General features: G+C 43.2%; 1 protein-coding gene across 2 annotated transcripts in view; it reads right to left on the reverse strand.

The window, feature by feature from the left end:
* Srbd1 (S1 RNA binding domain 1) overlaps nucleotides 1–20794 on the reverse strand; it is a 174793-nt gene that overhangs the window by 125407 nt on the left and 28592 nt on the right. For both annotated transcript variants that reach the window (XM_052186509.1, XM_052186511.1), the window contains exons 10-12: nucleotides 18157–18260; nucleotides 8070–8177; nucleotides 1031–1188 (exon numbers count right to left, since the gene is read on the reverse strand). In XM_052186509.1, the coding sequence (XP_052042469.1) occupies nucleotides 1031–1188; nucleotides 8070–8177; nucleotides 18157–18260 (370 nt within the window). The remainder of the gene's footprint in view (nucleotides 1–1030; nucleotides 1189–8069; nucleotides 8178–18156; nucleotides 18261–20794) is intronic.

Below are 20794 nucleotides of genomic sequence, written 5' to 3' on the forward strand. Positions count from 1 at the left end.
TAAACAAAGAGAAAATTTTGGCACCAGAAGGAACACCTATAAGTTTCTAGACTAATTACAGAGGAAAAAAAAAAAGATATCAGCCAAAACAATAAAACTAAAATCAATGGGATAATATCTTTAAGTAACTACTGATTAACCAATCTATCCATGAAAATAATCTTCAAAAATAAAAACAAAAGTAGCTTTTTCAGACAAAAACTGAGACAACATTTTGTCAGCTAACTCCTAGCACTTGGAAGGCAGAGGAGCAGATCTCCATGAGTTCAGGCCAGCCTGCTCTACAGAGTGAGTTCCAGGACAGCTGGGGCTACACAGAAACCTGACTCAAAAAAGAATAGAAAAGTAGTAGCATGGAACTTTTCAGACATGACGATTTCTCAAATGAGAACACAGAAGGGCGGAAAGGAGTCACAGGAAGGCTAAGCACATGGGACAGGGAAACTACGCTAACTGAATATTCATAGCTTCAAAATAACTGATACTTAAAATGTATATAAAATCAGAATACACCATAAAGAGTTGAAGTTGATAAGATTTATGAGTTCAAGTCTCAGCAGCAGGAGTTCTCTAGAGCTCAGCTGAAGAATGCTTGCCTGGGCCTGAAGGCCAGCACCACATACACAGATGTGGTAACACATAGCTGCAGTGCCAGCATTCAGGAAGCAAAAGAAATCAAGAGTTCAGTGTTCTTCTTAGCCACCAAGAGAATTCAAAGGTAGCCTGGGCTATAAGAAACTGTTAAGAAAGAAAGGAAGAGAGGGGGAGGGGGAGACGGAACGGGGAGAGAGAGAAGAAAAGAACTAAAGAGGAGACAAGGAGCTCAAGCTTGCCTAGTCAGTGGAGAGAGGGACAGATACGTGATGAGAGTTCTGAGCAGAAATACAGGAAACCCTCAGGTTCCCACAGCCCCATGAGAAAACAATTTCTAAACCACAGAAACAAACATTACTTCCAAATCTTCATGATATCTATGAAGTGGAACTTAGGATCAACCAAAAAGCTCTAATATGGAAGTTGAAGAACTTACTAGTGGGAGAAATGATGGCTAGTTTGCACCCATGCTTGTAGCCAGGATCTACTCCCATCAGGGTGCGCCCGGGAACAGGACTGGTTAAAAGGAGCTGGCGGAGATTCTGCCCAAACATCATTACTGACTGCTTCTCTGCATCCGATGTCAGGTTGGCTCTTTAGAAATAGAGGGAAGGGGCAACACAAAAAGTACTTAGATTTTCATTCATCCAAATTTTCTTTTCAGGAAAAAAGAACAGAATTTATTTTATACAGTCAATCTTCAAGAATAAAACATCCTGTCCCTGAGTTACACTGGGTCTACTTTTGGTAACCACAGAAATATATTCCACAAACAACTCCAAAGCAAACTGTCTTCATACCTATCTTCTATAACTGCTCCATCAGATACAAGTCATAAGTTAAATATGTATATACACTAAAGACCCTTGATTGCAAGTCAGATTAAAGCTTAGCAGATGATTACAAATATAAATGACAAACAAGAATGACAAGCTATTGCAGCACAGCAGCCTCCTCCAATGCTACTTAGTTCAGGACTCTCAATGTCTTTGTTTGCGGTCCTCTCCACATCTCTGCCTCCCTGTCAAGCCCAGGCATTCGGCAATGCCACATTTCCTAATACAGGATCAGGCAGTATATGACCATGTCTCTGTTTTATCCAGACTCTGTTAGGAGTGTACTTTTAAAACTTTGTAGAATAAAAATATAAGTGACTGGTGAGCTTAAAGGAAGCTGGAGCCTTGAAGCCCTCATGTATCATCTCTTGAAATTCATAAGGATTATGTCATAGGAAGTATTTCTTCTCTATTAAACCAAGTAAAAAACAAATGCCACTGGTCACAAGAAAACTTAATACAAAGTAATTCAAAATATGTTTTATGTCTGTGTGGGGAGGACTAACTAGACATGTGTGAAGATGCACACACTACTACTGTCTGTTTCTCTAGTTAATTTGGTTTGTAAGGATTTTTTCTCTCATCTTCTCTAATGTTTCATTGTAATTCTCTGACTTCTGCAAAACAGGATACAAAATATCATTACAAGTATTTCTAAATCTTTATTTTGAACTTCATTTATTGTGAAGTCATTGGTTGGTAGTCTTATCAAGATTATTTTAAGAGACAAAGCTGAAAGACCATACCTTTCCCAAAACCACCATGATGGAAGTAGAATGATAGACAGAACAGACTATAGCAGCGAGGAGTGCTAACTCAGGAGGAACCTACACAAGGAGCAGCTCAGGTGAATGAGATGGAAAAGGTAAGGAGCACACAACAGAGGTGAGGACAGTAGGCAGATAACCTGGAGGAGACACTGTAAACAAGGAGAGTGGCATAGGTATCCCAAACATGGTGGCACACACCTTTAATCTGGCCCACACCTTCTGCTGGAGACCTACATAAGGACATTGGAAGAAGAAAGATTTATTCTCTCTCTTTCTTTTTCACCTGCTTGCCTTGTGGGATTGAGCAACTGCTAGATCCTTGGACTTCCATTCACAGCTGCTGCTGACCATTGTTGGGGAGTTAGACAACAGACATAAGTCATCAACAAACTCCCTTACTATATAGAGACTACCCATACGTTCTGTGACTCTGGAGAACCCTGACTAATACCAAAGGCTAAGAGAAAAAGAAATGACATGGACACTGAAGAGACAGATGATACCCATCCACCCAGCATCAGGCTCTTCTAAGTAGCCTCAAGACCCACAGGGATGGTTTTAAGTAAAAAAGGAAAAGAAAAGGAAGTACCCCACTGAAATATTACATAAGATTAATTTCCCCTTCAAAACAGAATGAACAGGCCCCAATAGCTCACCTGCTATATAATCATGGCAACTAAATTGGATCCTAGCACCCACATAACAAGATGGGTATCCTGATAATGCCTGTCACCCCAGCTCCATGCAGGGTGTAGACAAGTATAAAACTTCTGGCATTAAGCCTAGTTCAGACATAAGAAGCAGGTACTGATGACAGAAGACACCCCACTACCCTCTTCTTGCCTCTACACAAGCACCTGCACCACGTATGTCTGTACATGTATACACACTCACACTCACACACATTCACACACAGAGAGACACATACACAGACAGCTGCACACACACAAGTAAATGAATAAGTAAAAGAACAAAGCCCTAAAGTTTATGCCACAGTATGGAAAGCAAGAGACATCAGATCACACAGATGATAGAGAATTCCAAATAAAACAGTATCTATAGCGGCCATTTGACCACAAAGGATGAAACCAGACAGTGTGGCAAGAAACAACAGAAATGGAGCAGTAAAGCACCTCATCTTTGTAATGTTCATTCCTACTCTGGGTACTTTGAACTCAGAGGTCAAATGTACAAGGCAAGAATAGGAAAGGTCCAGTCAGCTAGAACTCTTAGTGAGCTGAGCAGACACATGCAGCCCCAGCAGCAGTGAGGGTGAAGATGTGCTGGTCCACAGTACACATGAGGACTGACCGCATGCTGGGTGCTGGAACTTAACAACCAAGACAACAGCTAGAGAAAATCAAGAGGGAGGGAGATAGGGAGGGGGAGAGAGAAGGAAGGAGGGAGAGAGAGAGAGAGAGAGAGAGAGAGAGAGCGAGAGAGAGAGAGAGAGAGAGAGAGAGAGAGAGAGAGAGCACGTGTGAGCAAGTAGGGTTCTGCTGCTGTGAGACTCTCATTCGCTCTCCCTAAGCAGGGCACCTCACAGCACTCCCACTGGCATGCTCTGTCAACCGCCTCTTCATCTGTGCTCGCTGTTGCTCATCCAGAAATCCCCACTGGGAGAGGAATACACATAATTGCTTCCTCTCCTCAGAGCAGTAAGATCATCTCGTTCCTCACCAAGCTCCTTATGCTTTCTTTGGCTCTATTATCTCCAGAAAATGCTTCCAACTAACCTCTCCATTAACTTCTGTTTGTTTTTCCAAGTCAAATCTCTAATCAATAAAGTCATGTTTGGCTTGATTATCAAACTGAAATATCAGCCATGTAGAACTGAAGGGGTGTAAACACTAGGTGTGGAGAGCTGTGCAGTACTGCACCTTAAAGATGGTGCCCATTTCCGCCTTCTTCTGTGCCATAGAGAGTGTTCTCTGTGGTAAACAACTCCTTATTTGGTTGTGGCTGTTGATCTACAGTTGTTTCCATATATGTGGACCTATCTGCTTGCGCCACGTGGCTCATATAGGTTAGCTGTTTAGGGGGTTCTTAAGCTTTGCACGGGTGTTTCCAGGAGTCAGAAGTCAGAAGAAGTCAGAGGTCAGAAGTCAGAAGTTAGAAGATTGTTCAAGGGCTCCTCAAAGAAGAGTTTGTGTGTTGTGTCTTTCCTCGCTGGACGAGTTAGGCACAACAAGTGGTGGCCCGTACGGGGAATCTCCATCTCTTATGACTCAGAACTTTTTGCGGTCAGGACAGCCGGCTGGTAAGTTCCCGGGTAAGTGGGACAAAGTAAAGTTCTCAGTATTGAGAGACTATAAAGTTCCCGGTTAAGTGGGACAAAGTAAAGTTCTTGGTATTGAAAGACTATAAAGTTCCCAAGGTAAGGTGGGACAATAAAGACCGCCGAGAGTGCGGCTAGTTTGCTCTGCCCTATAGATAAAGGGAGAGCGGAAGAAGTTCGCTAGACGGCGAACCAAAAGGAAAGGGGATTCGCATAGTAGCAAACCGAAAGTAAAACAGTTACAGACATCTTTTGGCGATTATAGCCATGGACACTTCTCATTCCTACCCAATTTTTCTGGCTCTGAACAAGCTGCATCGCTCTAAGAATTTGAAACTGAAAAGAAGTACTTTGGAGACCTTCTTGAATGAATATGATACTGTTGCACCCTGGTTCGCTGTATCTGGAAACCTAAAGATTGCTTGCTGGGATAAGTTGGGAAGAGATCTTGATTTTGCATGGAGCCAGGGACATTAAAAGGTGGTGTCCGCCTGGTTTGGAGGTTAATAAAAGGTCTCGAGGGTCAAAAGTGCAGTGAGGCAGTTGAGAACGGGCAGACGGCCTTAGAGATGTTACAGGAAGAGAGATCAGAAAGGGCCAACAGTGAGAAGGGAGAAAAGCAGAGAAAAGCAGAAGGCTAAGCTTTACCCGGATCTCGAAGATCTGGAGAGCTCGGAAGCTACAGACTCCGATGAGGAAATCCAGGCCCTCATTGAACGAATAGAGAGGACTAAGATCAGGAAGAAGGAAAGGAAAAAGAAAGAAAAATCTTGGACAGATGCCGGGGCGGCGAATGTTTGTGTACCCACTGCTCCGCCTCCGTATTCGGAGGTAGGGCAACCCGCCCCGGCTACATGTTCGGGGTGGTCCTTTTGTCCAGGGACCTGAAAGCAAGTCCGCACCGAGTTTCAGCTTGCATACCCTGTGTTTCAAGATCCCCAAGGGCAGAGGTATCACGAGCCCTTGGAGTTTAAGATTATTAAGTCGTTGGCTGAGTCAGTTCGTACTTATGGCGTCACGGCTTCTTTTACAATAGCCCAGGTTGAAGCCCTCAACAGACATTGCATGATGCCCGGCGATTGGAGCAACTTGGCTTGTGCACGTCTGAGTCCGGGACAATATCTGGACTGGAAAGCCTTTTTAATTGAGTATGCTAATGAGCAAGCTGCCGCCAATCAAGCAGCCGGTAATCAAGCTTGGGATAGAGGCATGCTGCTAGGACAGGGTAGATTTGCAAATCAGCAGACAGGATATCCTGCACAGGAGTTTGAACAAGTGAATCAGATTGCCATAAAGGCCTGGAAGTCGCTCCCAAATAAAGGGGAAGTGACTGGCAACCTTACAGAAATTTTACAGGGACCCATGGAACCTTTTCAGACTTTGTAGCCAGGCTTGTGGAAGCCGCAGGCCGAGATGGGGAATCCTATCGATATTCCCGAAGCCAATACTGGTGATGTTTAATGCTGGTGTTTTCCCTCGCTTTTTTGCTAGTAATAGAAGCTTAGGCACACGGTATTTACCTTTAGATAGGCAGATTAGCCCCATTGAAGGAGATAGACATTTGAGATTGAAGGGAAGCCTATGTTTTGCCCTGATTGGTAATATTTCTGAAAATTTTGACTGTATACAGCTTTATAATCAGTCAGCAGGGTGGTTTGAGGCTCCCTGGTCTCCCGGCCAATTTTCAGTAAATGCCTCTTAGATATCGGGATGGTGGCCTAGCAAAGTTGGAAATACTTTAGCCCCATTGCAGCCTATGTGGGCCCCCTTTTGTACGGGAGATATTGGGGGAGATAGCAGGTTTCCCTGGATGGGTTGTCAAAGCAGAGATGTAGTGTGGGTAGTGGAAGATTGTTTTTCCTTTTCTCCTCTGTAAGTACTTGCTTTAACAGCACTTTTCCCGGGATTAATTTTACCAATCTGCTAATCCTTTTGATTCCTGGCTGTTGTGTGGTATAAATGGTAGTTGCACAGAGAATGGTTGAACTGCACCAATAGTACGTGCTTTTATACACTTTGCTGTAATGCTAACTCGCATTCCTTGGCTATAGTCACACGAATGCCTCGGTACATACCTGTTCAGGTGGAGGCACCTAGCAGTATGGCCTAGCTGAGACCAAAAAGAGACTTTGGCATAACCGCTGCCATAGTTACTGCCATTACAACGGCAGTGGTTGGAGCTACTGTCTCAGCTGTGGCATTATCAAGCTCGATTCAGACAGCATCCACTCTAAATAATTTATCTGCTAATGTAGCTCATGCCTTGGACTTGCAAATGTCTCTTAATTGCACAGGTCAAGAGCGGCTTGATGATCGTGAATTAGAGCACTGATCTGGTGCAAAAGCAAGTTGATACTCTTTGGCAACTGGCTCAATTGGGCTGTGAGTGGAAAATGCAGGGATTACAATAAAGTAATTTTACAAGAGCAGCAAACTTGTCTAAGTCTCTGTCCAGCTTTCTTCTGCAGAATTGGTCACTTAAATTTGAAGATACCTTGAAGGAGTTGAGATTGGCAGTGACTCATGTGAATTCAACCAGAGTGGACATCTCTTTTGCACTGGGAATATCGGCATGGATGGCCTCTGCTATGAATCATCTGAAGGAATGGGCGGGCATGGGGGCTTTGGCAGGACTCCTAGTGCTAGTCTCCCTTGTCTGCCTGTGGTGTCTTTGTAAGATTAGAGTCACACGAAAACGCGACACAGCTATGATCATTCAAGCCTTTACAGCCATTGAGGCAGGACAGTCCCCACAGGCATGGTTAGCCACCATGAAAGGCTGATCTACGCGCTCAGGATGCAAGGCTAAGAACTGCACTCTCGGCCAATGGCTTATGGTCGGAGAAGAGCATGTCTGATTGCATGCAGGTCAACACCTAAACTCCTGCCTCTGAGAAAAGGTGTTGGGCGGGTCTGATGACTGCTGGATGGATGACATCTGAGTAGGCATCTGCACAATGTCCTAGACATGATTTTCAGAGATCAGACCTCTACTCTTACCTGTTGCGCTTTATAAACAAAAAGTGGGGAACTGTGGAGAGCTGTGCACCTTAAAGATGGCGCCCGTTTCCTCCTCCTCCTGTGCCACAGAGAGTGTTCTCTGTGGTAAACAACTCCTTATTTGGTTGTGGATGTTGATCTACAGTTGTTTCCGCATATGTGGACCTATCTGCTTGCGCCACGTGACTCAAATGGGTTGGCTGCCTAGGGGGTTCTTAAGCTTTGCAGGGGTGTTTCCCAGAGTCAGAGGTCAGAAGTCAGAAGAAGTCAGAGGTCAGAAGTCAGAAGTTAGAAGATTGTTCAAGGGCTCCTGAATAAACTGCTCAAAGAAGAGTTCATGTGTTACGTCTTTCCTTGCTGGACGAGTCAGGCGCGACAACTAGGCACTCAGGACTAAAGTGTATCACAATTAAGAAGACTACTGGAAGACCTATGCATGAGAACAACTCTACAGATTAAAGCCAAGGCTCGCACTCAGGGCCTGGTTGGAAGGCCAAGTTCTTCTGCTTGGTTCAAATTAACATTTACTCCGTACTCCTTGAAGACCATACGTAATATTAAATAGCACACAAAATTAAACAAGATGCATACCTGAACTCTCTACAGAGGAGAGGAACAATGAGGCGTTTAAAGGAGTCATCCAGTGAATTATGTAAGATCTTCATTAACTCTGGCCGTGCAAAGCCATGTGGCCTCCACCTACAAGAAGGAAAAACTCAGAACAAAACTGAAGGGACAGAGACCAGGAAAGGACATCTGGAGGAGGGGAGCTGAGGAGCAGGGAGAACCTTTATGGAAACCATTGTAACATTATCTGGAAGGAGGGGCTGTCTTAAGGCTGTGCTGTCTAAAAGGGCTTATTTGATTTATGGAAGGAAGATTTTGAGGGGGAGATTGTCATTTTGTTTAGGAGTTTTTGTTCTGGTTTTTTGAAATAGGGTCTCTCTCTCTCTCACACATACACACACACACACACACACACACACACACACCAGGACCTAGAATTCACTATACAAACTATACTTGCTGTGACTGTCCTCCCCATAGTATTACTAGTAAAGGCTAAACTCCTAAGACATCTCAAAGATACCAAAACATCCTTAACAGCCCCACCTTCCCCAAATCCACATGTGGAAGCCCTCGCCTCTAGTGTGAGGCATCTATAGAAGGGCTCTGGCGAGCATCCACACTACAGGAAGTCATACTGTAGAACCTGCTATCTCCCTACACTCTCTGTGACATGACAGAGTGACATGCAGGACCTTAACTGTTCACTCCTTAATCTTCTACTCCCACACCTCTAAGACTGAAAAATTAATTTCTGTTGCTCATGGCACCCATGTGTCATGTGTCTATGACAGCTTTTCCCATTTCCTTATCTCATCTATGAAGAGTCAGCAGAGACTTTATAGAAGAGAACCTGTCAAACCTTGTTTCTAGCATCTTTTCTTGGTAGCAAACTTTGACTTAAATCTTACATAACAAAAATCCAATGTACTTCAGTTATGTTCTCCCTCACTGTAAGTGAACTCCATTCTCACTCGAGTCTGACCTCTTAACTTCACCCTTACACATTCCCCTTTTACATTTATCGTGAGAAATATTAGTCAGGATGTTTGTGTCACCAACAGTAGGATTTATGTTATGTCTAGTGGTTTTTAGCCTCTTCTTTCCCACCCTATCTACCCGCAAATGAGAGGGACAGTGGGGAGTGCTATCCAAATGTTTGACATGATTTAAAAATAAACAATATAAAACAAAACTGCAGCAGATCCTACCAAAATACTTTCAAAAACAGCTTAGTTACTTTAGCTCAAAACCCATAAGACCAAAGTTACCCCAATTCTACAAGGAAGAGCATCTTCGAACTTCTTGGCACAATTTTGGAACTTTATCTGGGCACTGCCAAGGAGAACCTGACCTCCTGCCCAGGTCACACTGCCTGCCCAGCACCATGTAAGCATGCTGAGCAGAACCAACTAGATACTGGAGAAGATACTGGAAGAGAGGGGAGGAGGGGGAAAGGGGAAGGAAAAAAAGGAAGGGAAAGGGAAAAGGGAAGGGCAAAGGGAAGAAGGGAGAAGGGAGAAAGGAAACGAATAGGACGGGAAGGGAGGGGAGGGGAGAGGAAGGGAGAGGAAGGGAGGGAAGGGAAGGGGAGGGGAAGGGAGAGGAGAGGAAAAAAAGGAAAAAGGAAAAAGAAACGATGAGCTATCAGGAACAGGTCCAGCACACAGGTTGCACAGGTTCCAGGTTTCTGATCACAGCCAGCATGCCTGCCCTTGCCCTTCACTGCCTTCTTCCAGAGAAGCCATTGACCAAGAATGGAGAGCTTTTAATAAAGCTGACGGACCTAAGACAAGCTCCTCTCCATAACAGGATGAAAATGGAACTTCAGTGGACACACATTAAAGTTCACATAATAGCGAATAACTGAATCCCTTCCAAGGGATGTTAGGTCAGCAATGTATAGTTGTTTTCCAGTTGAAACAAATGTGCTTTTAGGCAAGACATATACTACATCATTCCTTCTACCCAAATCTCTTTTACTCCCTACAGTCCTCCCTACAGGAGAGGTAGGAAGGAAGTGGGCTAGAATTAGACATGCAAGTCCCATGTTATTAAAACCTAGAATGTCCAATAGACTTAGGTCTCAAGCACTCTTGCCTCCCAAGTTTGTGCACTAATTTGCAGGGGGGAGAACCTTCAGGAAGTGAGGCCTGGCTGGAGAAAGGGCTCACTTGGTGGACTCTGGACCATTGCACCTTCCCCAGATCCTTGCCTACTCTCACACGCCCTGGTCTGAGGCTGTGAGACTAGCTACTGCTCCCGGTCATCATGTGGAATCATTCTGTCCTGATGGACTGACACTCTCTGCAAAGGAGACCCCGAAGAAGCCATTCCTCCCACTCTTCAGTTGTTCCTGCTGAGTGTCTGGTCACAGTGATGCAAAGTGCAGCACACTGCTTTCAAGGAGACAAATGCTTTATTGAGACATGGTGCTATAGACTTGCTGTCCCAGCACCTGGGAGCTTTGGGGCAAGAAGATTAGTTCAGGAGCAGTCTCAGTTACATAGTGAGCCCACCTGGATTACATGGGATTCTGTCCCAAAACAAAATATGTGTCAATATATACCAAAACAAAAACCCAGAAATCTAAAAAGACAAGCATTGAACCCCCAGAGCATGGATGAGAGCAGTACAGTGTACTAGCTAAAAGCAAGCTCTGAGCCATGCAGCTTTGTATACACACAGATTCATAATGCTAGGGCATCCAAGTGGCAGTATCAATTCAGAAAGGTGAGACTGAAAATACGGCAGTGCCCAGATCATGAAGGGTATCATGTCACACAATGGAGGTTGGCGAGTTGGGAACATAGTTCTGGGTCATGAGACAACATGCCAGGAAAACAGTGCTTAGACACTAGAAGTGTAATGGAGTAGTATCTTTTTTAATGTATACATCCAATGTCTGATGTCTACTAGGGTAGTTTCCCTTTAAGCTCCAAAGTTTCACCACCTTTTTCAGAAAAGCTAGAAATTATTATCTGTCAGCTTAAAGCTGCACCCCCTGGTGTAACTTTTAAGCCATAAGATGCTCCAGCAGCTTAGAGCACTGTGTTCTTCTCCCTGTGGGTGTGTTTATATTATATATATACACCACATTGTTTACACCTGCTCAGCTCACCAGGCTCAGTCCTGTAGAGAACAGCTGCCCATATTCCAAGCACTGCACAAACTCCTTTTAATTCCTTCTACAACAATTCTGCCCCTTTACTCTCTGCCTGGAATTACAGCACTTAGCAAACTAAGGTCCTGAAATCGCATGGGGAACTCACAGTAATATCCCTTATGACATCCTTAGATAATGTAATATAAAATATATTACAGGATTATAGTATGCCATTTCAATGTAACTTCTCATAACACAACAGGTGCATACCTCTGAAAAACCTTTGTATGCCTTCACTAACCCCAAATTTCACAACATGAAATACTCCCTATAAGAGATACATTCAATAAAGTCTATAATGAAAACAGGAATCACAAAACTTCAAATACTGTAAGGTCCAGGCAGGAAAAACTGGCAATGCCTGAAAAGGCCCATGCCTCAAACTGCATATTTTTGACAAGAAAATTCTTTGTTCGGCCATTGTATAGAGAAATAGCCGCTATTCTGGCAAAGAAATATGTTTTTCATACTTCTCCTAGGTAAGACAAGAGCGAGCTCTCTTCAGCTAGCCTGTGTGAAACTGGCTACAGGAGACAGTTTCCCTCAAACGTGTTTCTATATGAAAAGCAGCAATCCAGTTCAGACACTAGAAATCAATTCTACAAGGCAGACACACAACTCTGAAAATTCAAAAAGGAACTGCTGCTAAACAACCCATGTCATGTGTGGGACATGCTCAGAGCAGTCCCTCACACACATTCTTATTTAAAGAACAAACACAGGAACTTGGATCACTGGACTCTCACAGCGTCTGACAAGCTCAGGGTCCTCCTTTCCATCTCTATCCTTGTAGACAAGAAACTCATGTCCACTGCTGGGCTAGACCTACATATCACTTTTAATAAACATTCAATCCTTGCTATTGTAATTAACTTAATAACAAGACTTCAGTTAACCCATTCATACCTTAATTATATAGTAAGCAACATTTCTATTTTGTGATGGTAAAAAGTGTCATCATCTAGCTTGTTCAGGTCATGCAACTGTGACAACTCTTTGGCCCAGCCAATCCATCAGTCATTTAATCAGATCCTGTCTAAATTCTGCCCCTGCAGAGTGCTCAACTCCAGTTACGATTCCCCATCATTAGCACCTGAGTCTAAACTACCATCATCTCTTGCCTCCATACTTGATTCTTTCTAAATAACCCTCTACTGCAGTAAATATGATCTCCAAAACTGGCCCTATTTGTTAAGTAGAACAAAAACAATTCTCTAACACAGGAAAACTGAAATAACTGTCTTCCACCTGACCACAATTAAATAATGTTACCTATCAACAGCAATAGAAACTACAGAAAGGAAACAGACTCCTAACAACTAAACAACATACTACTGAATAACTAAAATAAAAATACAAGTAATCAAAAAGGAAATAAGATTCCTAGCAAGACGGGCGGGCAGTGGTGGCACATACCTTTAAATCCGAGCACTTGGGAGGCAGAGGCAGATGGATTTCTGAGTTCAAGGCCAGTCTGGTCTACAGAGTGAGTTCCAGGACAGCCAGGGCTACACAGAGAAACCCTGTCTTGAAAAAAAAAAAAAAAGATCCCTAGCACCAAATAAAAAGGAAAACACAACACAGCAAAATCTTTCACATCTGGATCAAAAATCTATGACTAAGAAGGCCACAGACTTCAGAGAAGAGCCTAATGCTGTTATATTAAACAGCTATGATGTTAAGCTGCCTTCTACACATTTATTTTTTCACTCAGGTGTTGTTTCTAACTTTGGTCAGAGGACTGTTTTTTGCAGTGTGAGCGCTCAGCTCCAGGTGAATCAACTCTGTTGACTTCTCACCCCATTCAAGGCTCAGAGAATATCACAGCAAAATGGGTAGAGAGAGGAGTAAGAGCTGGGAGCTGGGAAATGCTGGCTTCTGGGCATGCCATGGCTGATGCATCAGCTCCCATCACTGTGGTCACTGCACAGAATCAAGCCAGCATAACCCTAGCATGAAAGAAGGATGGTCCACAACCTTGGAGAAGTACCTGGAGGTTGATGTTGCAAGGGAGAGGGAGTCACCCTCCTTTGAGGATGTCACTGGTAAGCTGTTCATACACCGGGGGATGGTCTCCCACCCATGTTCATATGGCATAAATTTGGCTCAGAGGGTTACTAATAGCAATAACAGAAAAAGGAGGCAATGAAATTGGGAGGGAAATGGAGTAGGGGACACTAGGGAAAGCTGAAGGAAGATGATGAGTGGATATAATCAAAATAAATTATATAAATATGTGAAATTATCAAATAAAATATTTATAAAATAAAAATGATAATTATACAGAAAGCATAAAACAAATTGGAAATCTCACACCAGAGCTCATGACTAAACTATTACATCTTAGATATTTCTTCCAATGCACATAAGCAGATGACTCATCACCAATGAGGGCTTATTATAAATGGCTACTAGAAATCATCTTTGGATTTGATGGGAGTATGAATAGGTTTGGCCCCGTAGAGTCACATGTTTGAATGCTTGGCCATAGGCATTATTAAGAGGTATGGTCTTGTTTGGATAGGTGTAGCCTTGTTGGACAGTTTGTCACTGTGAAGGTGGGCTTTGATGTTTCCTGCTCAAGCTCCACCCAGTGTGGAATCAGAGCTCCCTTGGCTGCTTGCTGAAGACAGTCTTCTCCTGGCTGCCTACAGATCAAGATGTTGCTTGGCTACTCCAGCACTATGTCTGCCAGATGCTCCCATTCTTCCTGCCATGATGATAATGGACTGAATATCTGAAAATGTAAGCTAGCCCCAATTAAATGTTTTCCTTTATAAGAGTTGGCTTGGTCATGGTGTCCTTGCATAGCAATGAAATCCTAAGACAGACTTCTTGGCGTTTTGTTGGGCATGATAATTGGTTTGGTTTCATTCTACTTTTGAGACAAGGTCTCACTACATAGCTCAGGCTGGCCACAAACTCACATGCCTCAGCCTCATTCTCCTGAGAGCTAACAAGCTGTTTAAACCTTATCTCAACTTTTAGTTCCATCTCAGTGCTCTCAAAATTGTTGCACAGATGCTATTGTATGGGTGCAGCATAACTGCTTACTCAACTTACCTACTGATTAACACAGAATCCTATTTATGTGATGCTGCCTTAGCATTATTTGAAGATTCAGCAAGCTAATCCTTGGTGGAACTGGCATTAAGCAAATTGGTTTCCAGTGAATTTACAGAAGAATGATGTTGGAGGAGAATGCTAATTCCTAAAGAACATTATCTAACTTTTCAAGTAAATTTCCTAGCAAGCTCTCCCAAGGGGGCTAGTAATTAAACATATACAAAATCCACAGAAATAGTAATGTGAGTCATTTTATGTCCTTGCATTGATTGGTTTTCTCAACCAAATGGTAGCTATAAAATCTGTTACAGCAATCAAATTGACTGTTGTAAGGATGACACACATCCAGCAAAATTTAAACTTAAAGTAAAAGAACTATGCAAAGTTGGAGGCCAGCCTGGTCTACAGAGTGAATTCCAGGACAGCCAGGGCTGTACAGAGAAACCCTGTCTGGGGGGGGGGGGGCAGGGGGGAAGAACTATGCAAACATATGTTGGTATCTTCAAAGGTTCTATTAACAGATGAAAAGTTTAATTTTAAAGGTTGCTTACAATGTTTTTTAATGCACCTGTTAAGTTTTAATATTATTTCAATTAATATAATGTGCAAATATTTTAAATAGATCCCATACATTTAGTTCAGTTATACTGTAATATGATATAAATTACATTAGTGCTTTAATTTTTAGCAGGTAAGACATCAGGTATGATATGTATAGGTGACTTTTTTATTAATTTGTCTTTTCACAAGATAAACATGTTTTATAAACTATGGCATAGGAAGGTACATCACACATGAGTTGATAGTAAAAATGGGTTCTAAAGACTCTATGAAGTGATGATGATCTCCTGTGCACACGTTGCTGACTGTACCTATGTAAGCCTGTATGGATAGGCTATTGCTTCCAGACTGTGAATCTGTACAGTTTGTCACCACATTAAATACTGCATCAAGTAGAAAAAAAGTGGCATTTAGAGACCTAAGCATACGAAAACAGAGCAGGTGCAGAGCAGAAGCATGGTCTAGAGATAAGGGTGTGTTTGTGCAGGGTTCTGACCCCCACGGCGCTGGCAGGGCTCTGTGAATCAGTGAGCACCAAGCACTGGCTTAGCCTTCCATGCTACTCAAGACTTTGAATACTCTGCACTTAAGCTCCACCAAATTCATACATTTTTCCAGATTAGTTTTTGTTAAAAACTCACATATTAGCCAAGGGCTCCACAGTGTCAGGACCATCAGCTTTCCTGCTTCTGCACCTTGTCAAGAAGGGTCTTCAGCAGCTCTAAGATGTGAACAACTGCCACCTGTTATCCCACAATAATAGGACCTCCCTAAATGCCTTCCTAGAGCCTAACCAGGGCTCTCCTTGAGGGAGTGATTCCCTTTACTGAAATATGTCAGGATCTTTGCTTGGCTTGTTCCTTTCACATAAACATAGCTTTTCTTGGAAGCAGACAAGCACAGATATTCCCCTCCATTACATCAACCTATTGGAGCTGGGGTTCATGCGTTCAGACTTCCCAAGAAGCCTACCAAAGTCTACCTAAGCTTCTATAGCACCAGTCTCTGTAAAGTCTCTTGGGGGTTCTTTTCCTTTTCTTGCAGCTACCTTTTCTCTTCCTGCTCCTTTAGCTTTGTGCTCAAAAAGCAATAGGATTTTTCAAATCCATAATAATTATAAAACCACAATCATATACTGTCACCTCACTGACGTGTCAATAACCAGTTTATAAAGCACATGACTACACTGAAGTAAATGTCCTCTCCTCACAGTCATCATTAATAATCTCTTATCCCCTTCATAGACATTTTCAATTTAAGTATATGTCTCAAGCATACTTATCTTTTAAAATATTAACTTATTAGACAGTCGAATATAACTTTTGGGAGTTGGTAATCTCCTAATAGGGATTGTCTTAGTCAGGGTTTCTATTCCTGCACAAACATCATGACCAAGAAGCAAGTTGGGGAGGAAAGGGTTTATTCAGCTTACAGTTCTGCATTGCTGTTCATCACAAAAGGAAGTCAGGACTGGAACTCAAGCAGGTCAGGAAGCAGGAGCTGATGCAGAGGCCATGGAGAGATATTTCTTACTGGCTCGCTTCTTGGTCATGATGTTGTGCAGGAATAGAAACCCTGACTAAGACAAACTAGTACCAGGAGTGGGGTATTCCTGTGACAACCTGACCATGTTCTGGGGAGAACTGTGGAAGGACTTTGGAACTTTGAGCTAGAAAAGCCATTAGAATATTAAGAGCTCAGTGGAAAGTTCTGTAGGAGCTTGTAAGACAATGTTAAGAACAGTGCAAAAGATGGAGGCCTGGCTTGTAAAATTTCAGCGGGAAGATTAAAGACTCTTACAGTGGCCATGTTTTGATTGTGATTCTGTGGTTTTGGTTAGCTGGGGCTGAAGAATCAGCTGTGATTAACAAGATACCAGAACCACTAAAGCAAACCTTTGTGTTACTGGGACTATTGATGCTGGTTAGCTGGAGCTAAGAAATTAGCAGTGATTAAGAAGAGACCAGCATTACTGAAATGAAATCTTCTTGGAAGTGTTTTCTGAGAGCACAGAGAGTGTGTTCCAGAGATAGCCACAGTTGTATTTTGTGTTGTGGCTGGACTTGGTACTGTGTAAGAGTCACCCAGGTGGTACTGGTTCTGAAGGCATGAAGGGGTCATGAAGAGCAGCTGAGGCTCTTGGCACAGTGAGAGGCCACGGAAGGCCATTGGTGAAGGTGCAGCCTCAGTTGCAATTGATGGCCCAGGACTTGAAGGGGTCATGCATAAGAGCAGAGGCTTGCTACCATGAAGAGAGCCTATGAGAGACTATTGGTGAAGCCTAATTACAGTGGAAGATAGCAGTGTTTTGGAGATGCCAGTGCCATGAGATGACCACCAAGAACAGCAGCAGCAGTGGAGTACAGGCAGCTGGAGTCTAGAAGACAAACTGTGTGCTACAAAGGGCAGAGCTGAAGAAGTGACCCAAGCCCTTGGAGGAGCCCAGAAGATCGTGAGTTGGATCCCAGACATTAAACCATTGGAGTTTGAGTTTTGCTTTTGGTTGTTATCTGTGCCCTGATATGTTTCCCTCTTGAAGGAAGAAAGTATTTTAGGAGCCCACAGTTAAAATACTTTGAATTTTTAAAAGACTTTGAATTTTAAAGATATTGGATATTTTAAGGTGATTGAACTTTTAATATGTAAAGATTGTGGGATTTTTAAAGTAATTTAGATCTTGGGGATGAATAAGAAAGTAAGAGTTGAGGCTTAATAGTGATGTGTTTGTGTGTCAAGTTGACAAGGGGTCAATTGTACTGGCTAGTTTTGTGTGTCAACTTGACACAGGTTGGAGTTATCACAGAGAAAGGAGCTTCAGTTGGGGAAGTGCTTCCATGAGATCCAGCTGTGGGGCATTTTCTCAATTAGTGATCAAGTGGGGAGGGTCCCTTGTGGGTGGTACCATCTTTGGGCTGGTGCTCTTGGGTTCTATAAGAGAGCAGGCTGAGCAAGCCAGGGGAAGCAAGCCAGTAAGAAACATCCCTCCATGGCCTCTGCATCAGCTCCTGCTTCCTGACCTGAGTTCCAGTCCTGACTTCCTTTAGCGATGAACTGCAATGTGGAAGTGTAAGTTCAATAAACCCTTTCCTCCCCAAGTTGCTTCTTGGTCATGATGTTGTGCAGGAATAGAAACCCTGACGAAAACAGGGATCAAACTCAGACAAGTGCCATCACTGAGCAATTTCTCTGTTCCATTCTTAAAGTTTTTAATGTAAAAAGGAAATAATAATATCGTCACTTGCATTTTAACATAATATACATCTTCTATATCAGTTGGTATTTTAGAAAGCAAATTTTATGGATAGCCAATAAACAGACCTGTTTTGTATACACCACCGACAGAATTCATTCTTTACTCCATCAGAAATGTTGACTTTGACTGTCAATATCTTCAAATTCTCTCCTCGGTTAATGGCCAGAATCTGACAGAAACAGAAGGCAAAGGCTAATAGTCAATGAAGCAATGCTAAACTTAAGGAGCTCACATTTACAAAACAAATAAAGCACCTTTCTAGCCAAGAACAGGCTTGTTTTTATTATTTACAATGCATTCAAAACAATTTGTTTATACTTTCTTCAAGTTGCACATCTTTCTCACAAAGAAAATCCTAACGGGAGCTGGGGAAAAGGTAAGTTAGAAAAGTGTTTGCTACACAAGCATGAGACCCTAAGACCCCCCACCCACCCACCCACACCTACACTGAAGCAGGAGATAGAGGCCTAGGCCTGTAATGACAGCACCAGGGTGGCAAAGACAGGCCTGGAACTTACTGGTCAGACAGCCTAGCCAAACCCATAAGCTCCATGTTCTGTGAGAGACCTTATTCCACAAGCTAAGATGAGAAGCTGGAGGGACAGCTCAGGGGTTATAGCATTTCTTTCAGGACTTGAGCTGTGCTCCAACACCCATTCAGGCAGCTCACAATTGCCGCTGACTCCAGCTCCAAGGGATCCTACTGCCACCATCAAGCAAACACATGAGAATGCATGCACACACTCCCTAAAATCCATTGATACACTGAATTATGTCAATTGACTACAAGAGCTCATTGATCACCTCAATAGATTCAGAAACATCTGATAAAATCTAGAGGCCTTCCTCAACAAAATAGTCAACAAACTGAGTTGGAAGTACTTTTTTTAAACACGAGAAATCAGAGCTTGAGGCAAAAACTGAAGCTAGAACTATATGTTCAGATACAGCAGAATTACTACAGAGAATAACAGTAAGGAAGACTGAAAACAGCATAGGAAGTGAGTCAGTGGTCAACAGACAAGAACAAGGGTGCAAGTGAGGTAGGTCCCCTGGGAGGGTACATAGCCTGAGGAGTAAAGTCAGGACCTCACTAAGAACTAATCTGCAGAAGAACAAAGCCAAGGTGTGGTGGATCAGTGAATATGGAAGACAACAGTGACCTGGGTGCTCCTCGAGGGCCTCTTGTCAAATCGTCCATCTGTCTCACGATGGCAGAGTTTGCTACTGTGGGACCTTGAAATGTAGTTTGGCCCCTAGTTGAGTAAGGCTCAAAGACCTGGAGACCTGGAAGGGACGGTAGGTGCTTTGCCTGCTCCCAGGCACCAGCTCCTGTCACTAGCCGCAGCCCCCCATAGATTTGTGACCGTTAGTCAACTAAGAGCAACACTTCAAGCCCCTCCTCATGTAGAGGACTCGACCTGTGGTCAAGTAGGCTCAAGACTGATCTCCATTTTAACGAGGTACCTAAAGGCCTGGAGGGCTTAGCCAATAAACTTTCCTTCCCAGGCACTCCTCCCTGCAAAAGGAATTTAACCTCAGACCCACCCTGAGAAGTGGGGTACAGTTTTACTCATCCAATTTCCACCATGACAATAAATGCCTTAAAACCATGGACTGACTGCTTCCTTTCATTGGGATCCACTGTAGGGAGCCACAGGAAGGCCTCTGTCTATGCTATTTAGTCTCTGGTAGAAGGCCTCTCTGGGCTCCCAGCCTCAACCAAGCCAATCTCGTGCCCAGGGGCACTGACAAGCCAAGGACTCCCACCCCGGACTAGCTAGGGCTCCTCCCTTTTCCTCCCAGCCCTGGGCTAGATCCAGCCTGGAGGCCCAACTTTGCTCTCAGCTCGGCTTCCAGTGGTACTTGGATGTCCAAGAGTCTGAGAACCAGACAGGCCCTGCCTCGTGGCAGACCTGGGGACCCCGAGCCAGCTCTAGCTGGGGGTAGGGGTGGTGGATTACCCATAATCCTACACGGGCTAGAAAGCTATCTGCTACCCAGCAGTACCCCTCTGTCATACACAAACCTAAAAAGCTCTTAAAACACAGGAGTACTTTTCAAAGAAACATTCTAACTACTCTATTTTGTCAGGCTTGAGTACTCTCATCTCTAGAAGCCTGTATCAATCATAAAATTAAATCCAATCCCTCAGGTTTTTTTAAAGTTCAAGTATTCAGATATGACATGTATGAAATAAATACTGTTTAAATTCTGTCTCTCTCTCTGTCTCTGTCTCTCTCACTCTCTCTCTCTCACACACACACAGACACACAGAGAGAGAGAGAGAGAGACAGAGAGAGAGAGAGAAAGGGTATAAAATTAGATGACAAGATCATTTCTGCAAAATGAATTTGAGTAAATTTATATAGCCACTGGTACATTTTCAGATATATTGTGTATGTGTGTCTATGTCTGTCTGTGTCTCTGTGTGTGTGTGTGTGTGTGTGTGTGTGTGTGTGTGTGTGTGTGTGTTTTAATGAGGATTGAAAGCCAGGGCCTCCTACATTCTCTACAACCACTTTACCAGAACTATACTCTCAGCCGTCAACTGCAGATAGTATTACAAATCACTGTTTTAGTATCTTATATTTGTAGTCTGTAACTAGGTAAATATAGCTCCATTGTGCCTACACTTTAAAAATACTGAAATTATCTGTTTCATCACCTATGGCAAATACAGTGCACAAGGAAGTAACATGA

Source organism: Apodemus sylvaticus, chromosome 6, assembly GCF_947179515.1.
Source record: "Apodemus sylvaticus chromosome 6, mApoSyl1.1, whole genome shotgun sequence".
Classification (NCBI taxonomy): Eukaryota; Metazoa; Chordata; class Mammalia; order Rodentia; family Muridae; genus Apodemus; species Apodemus sylvaticus.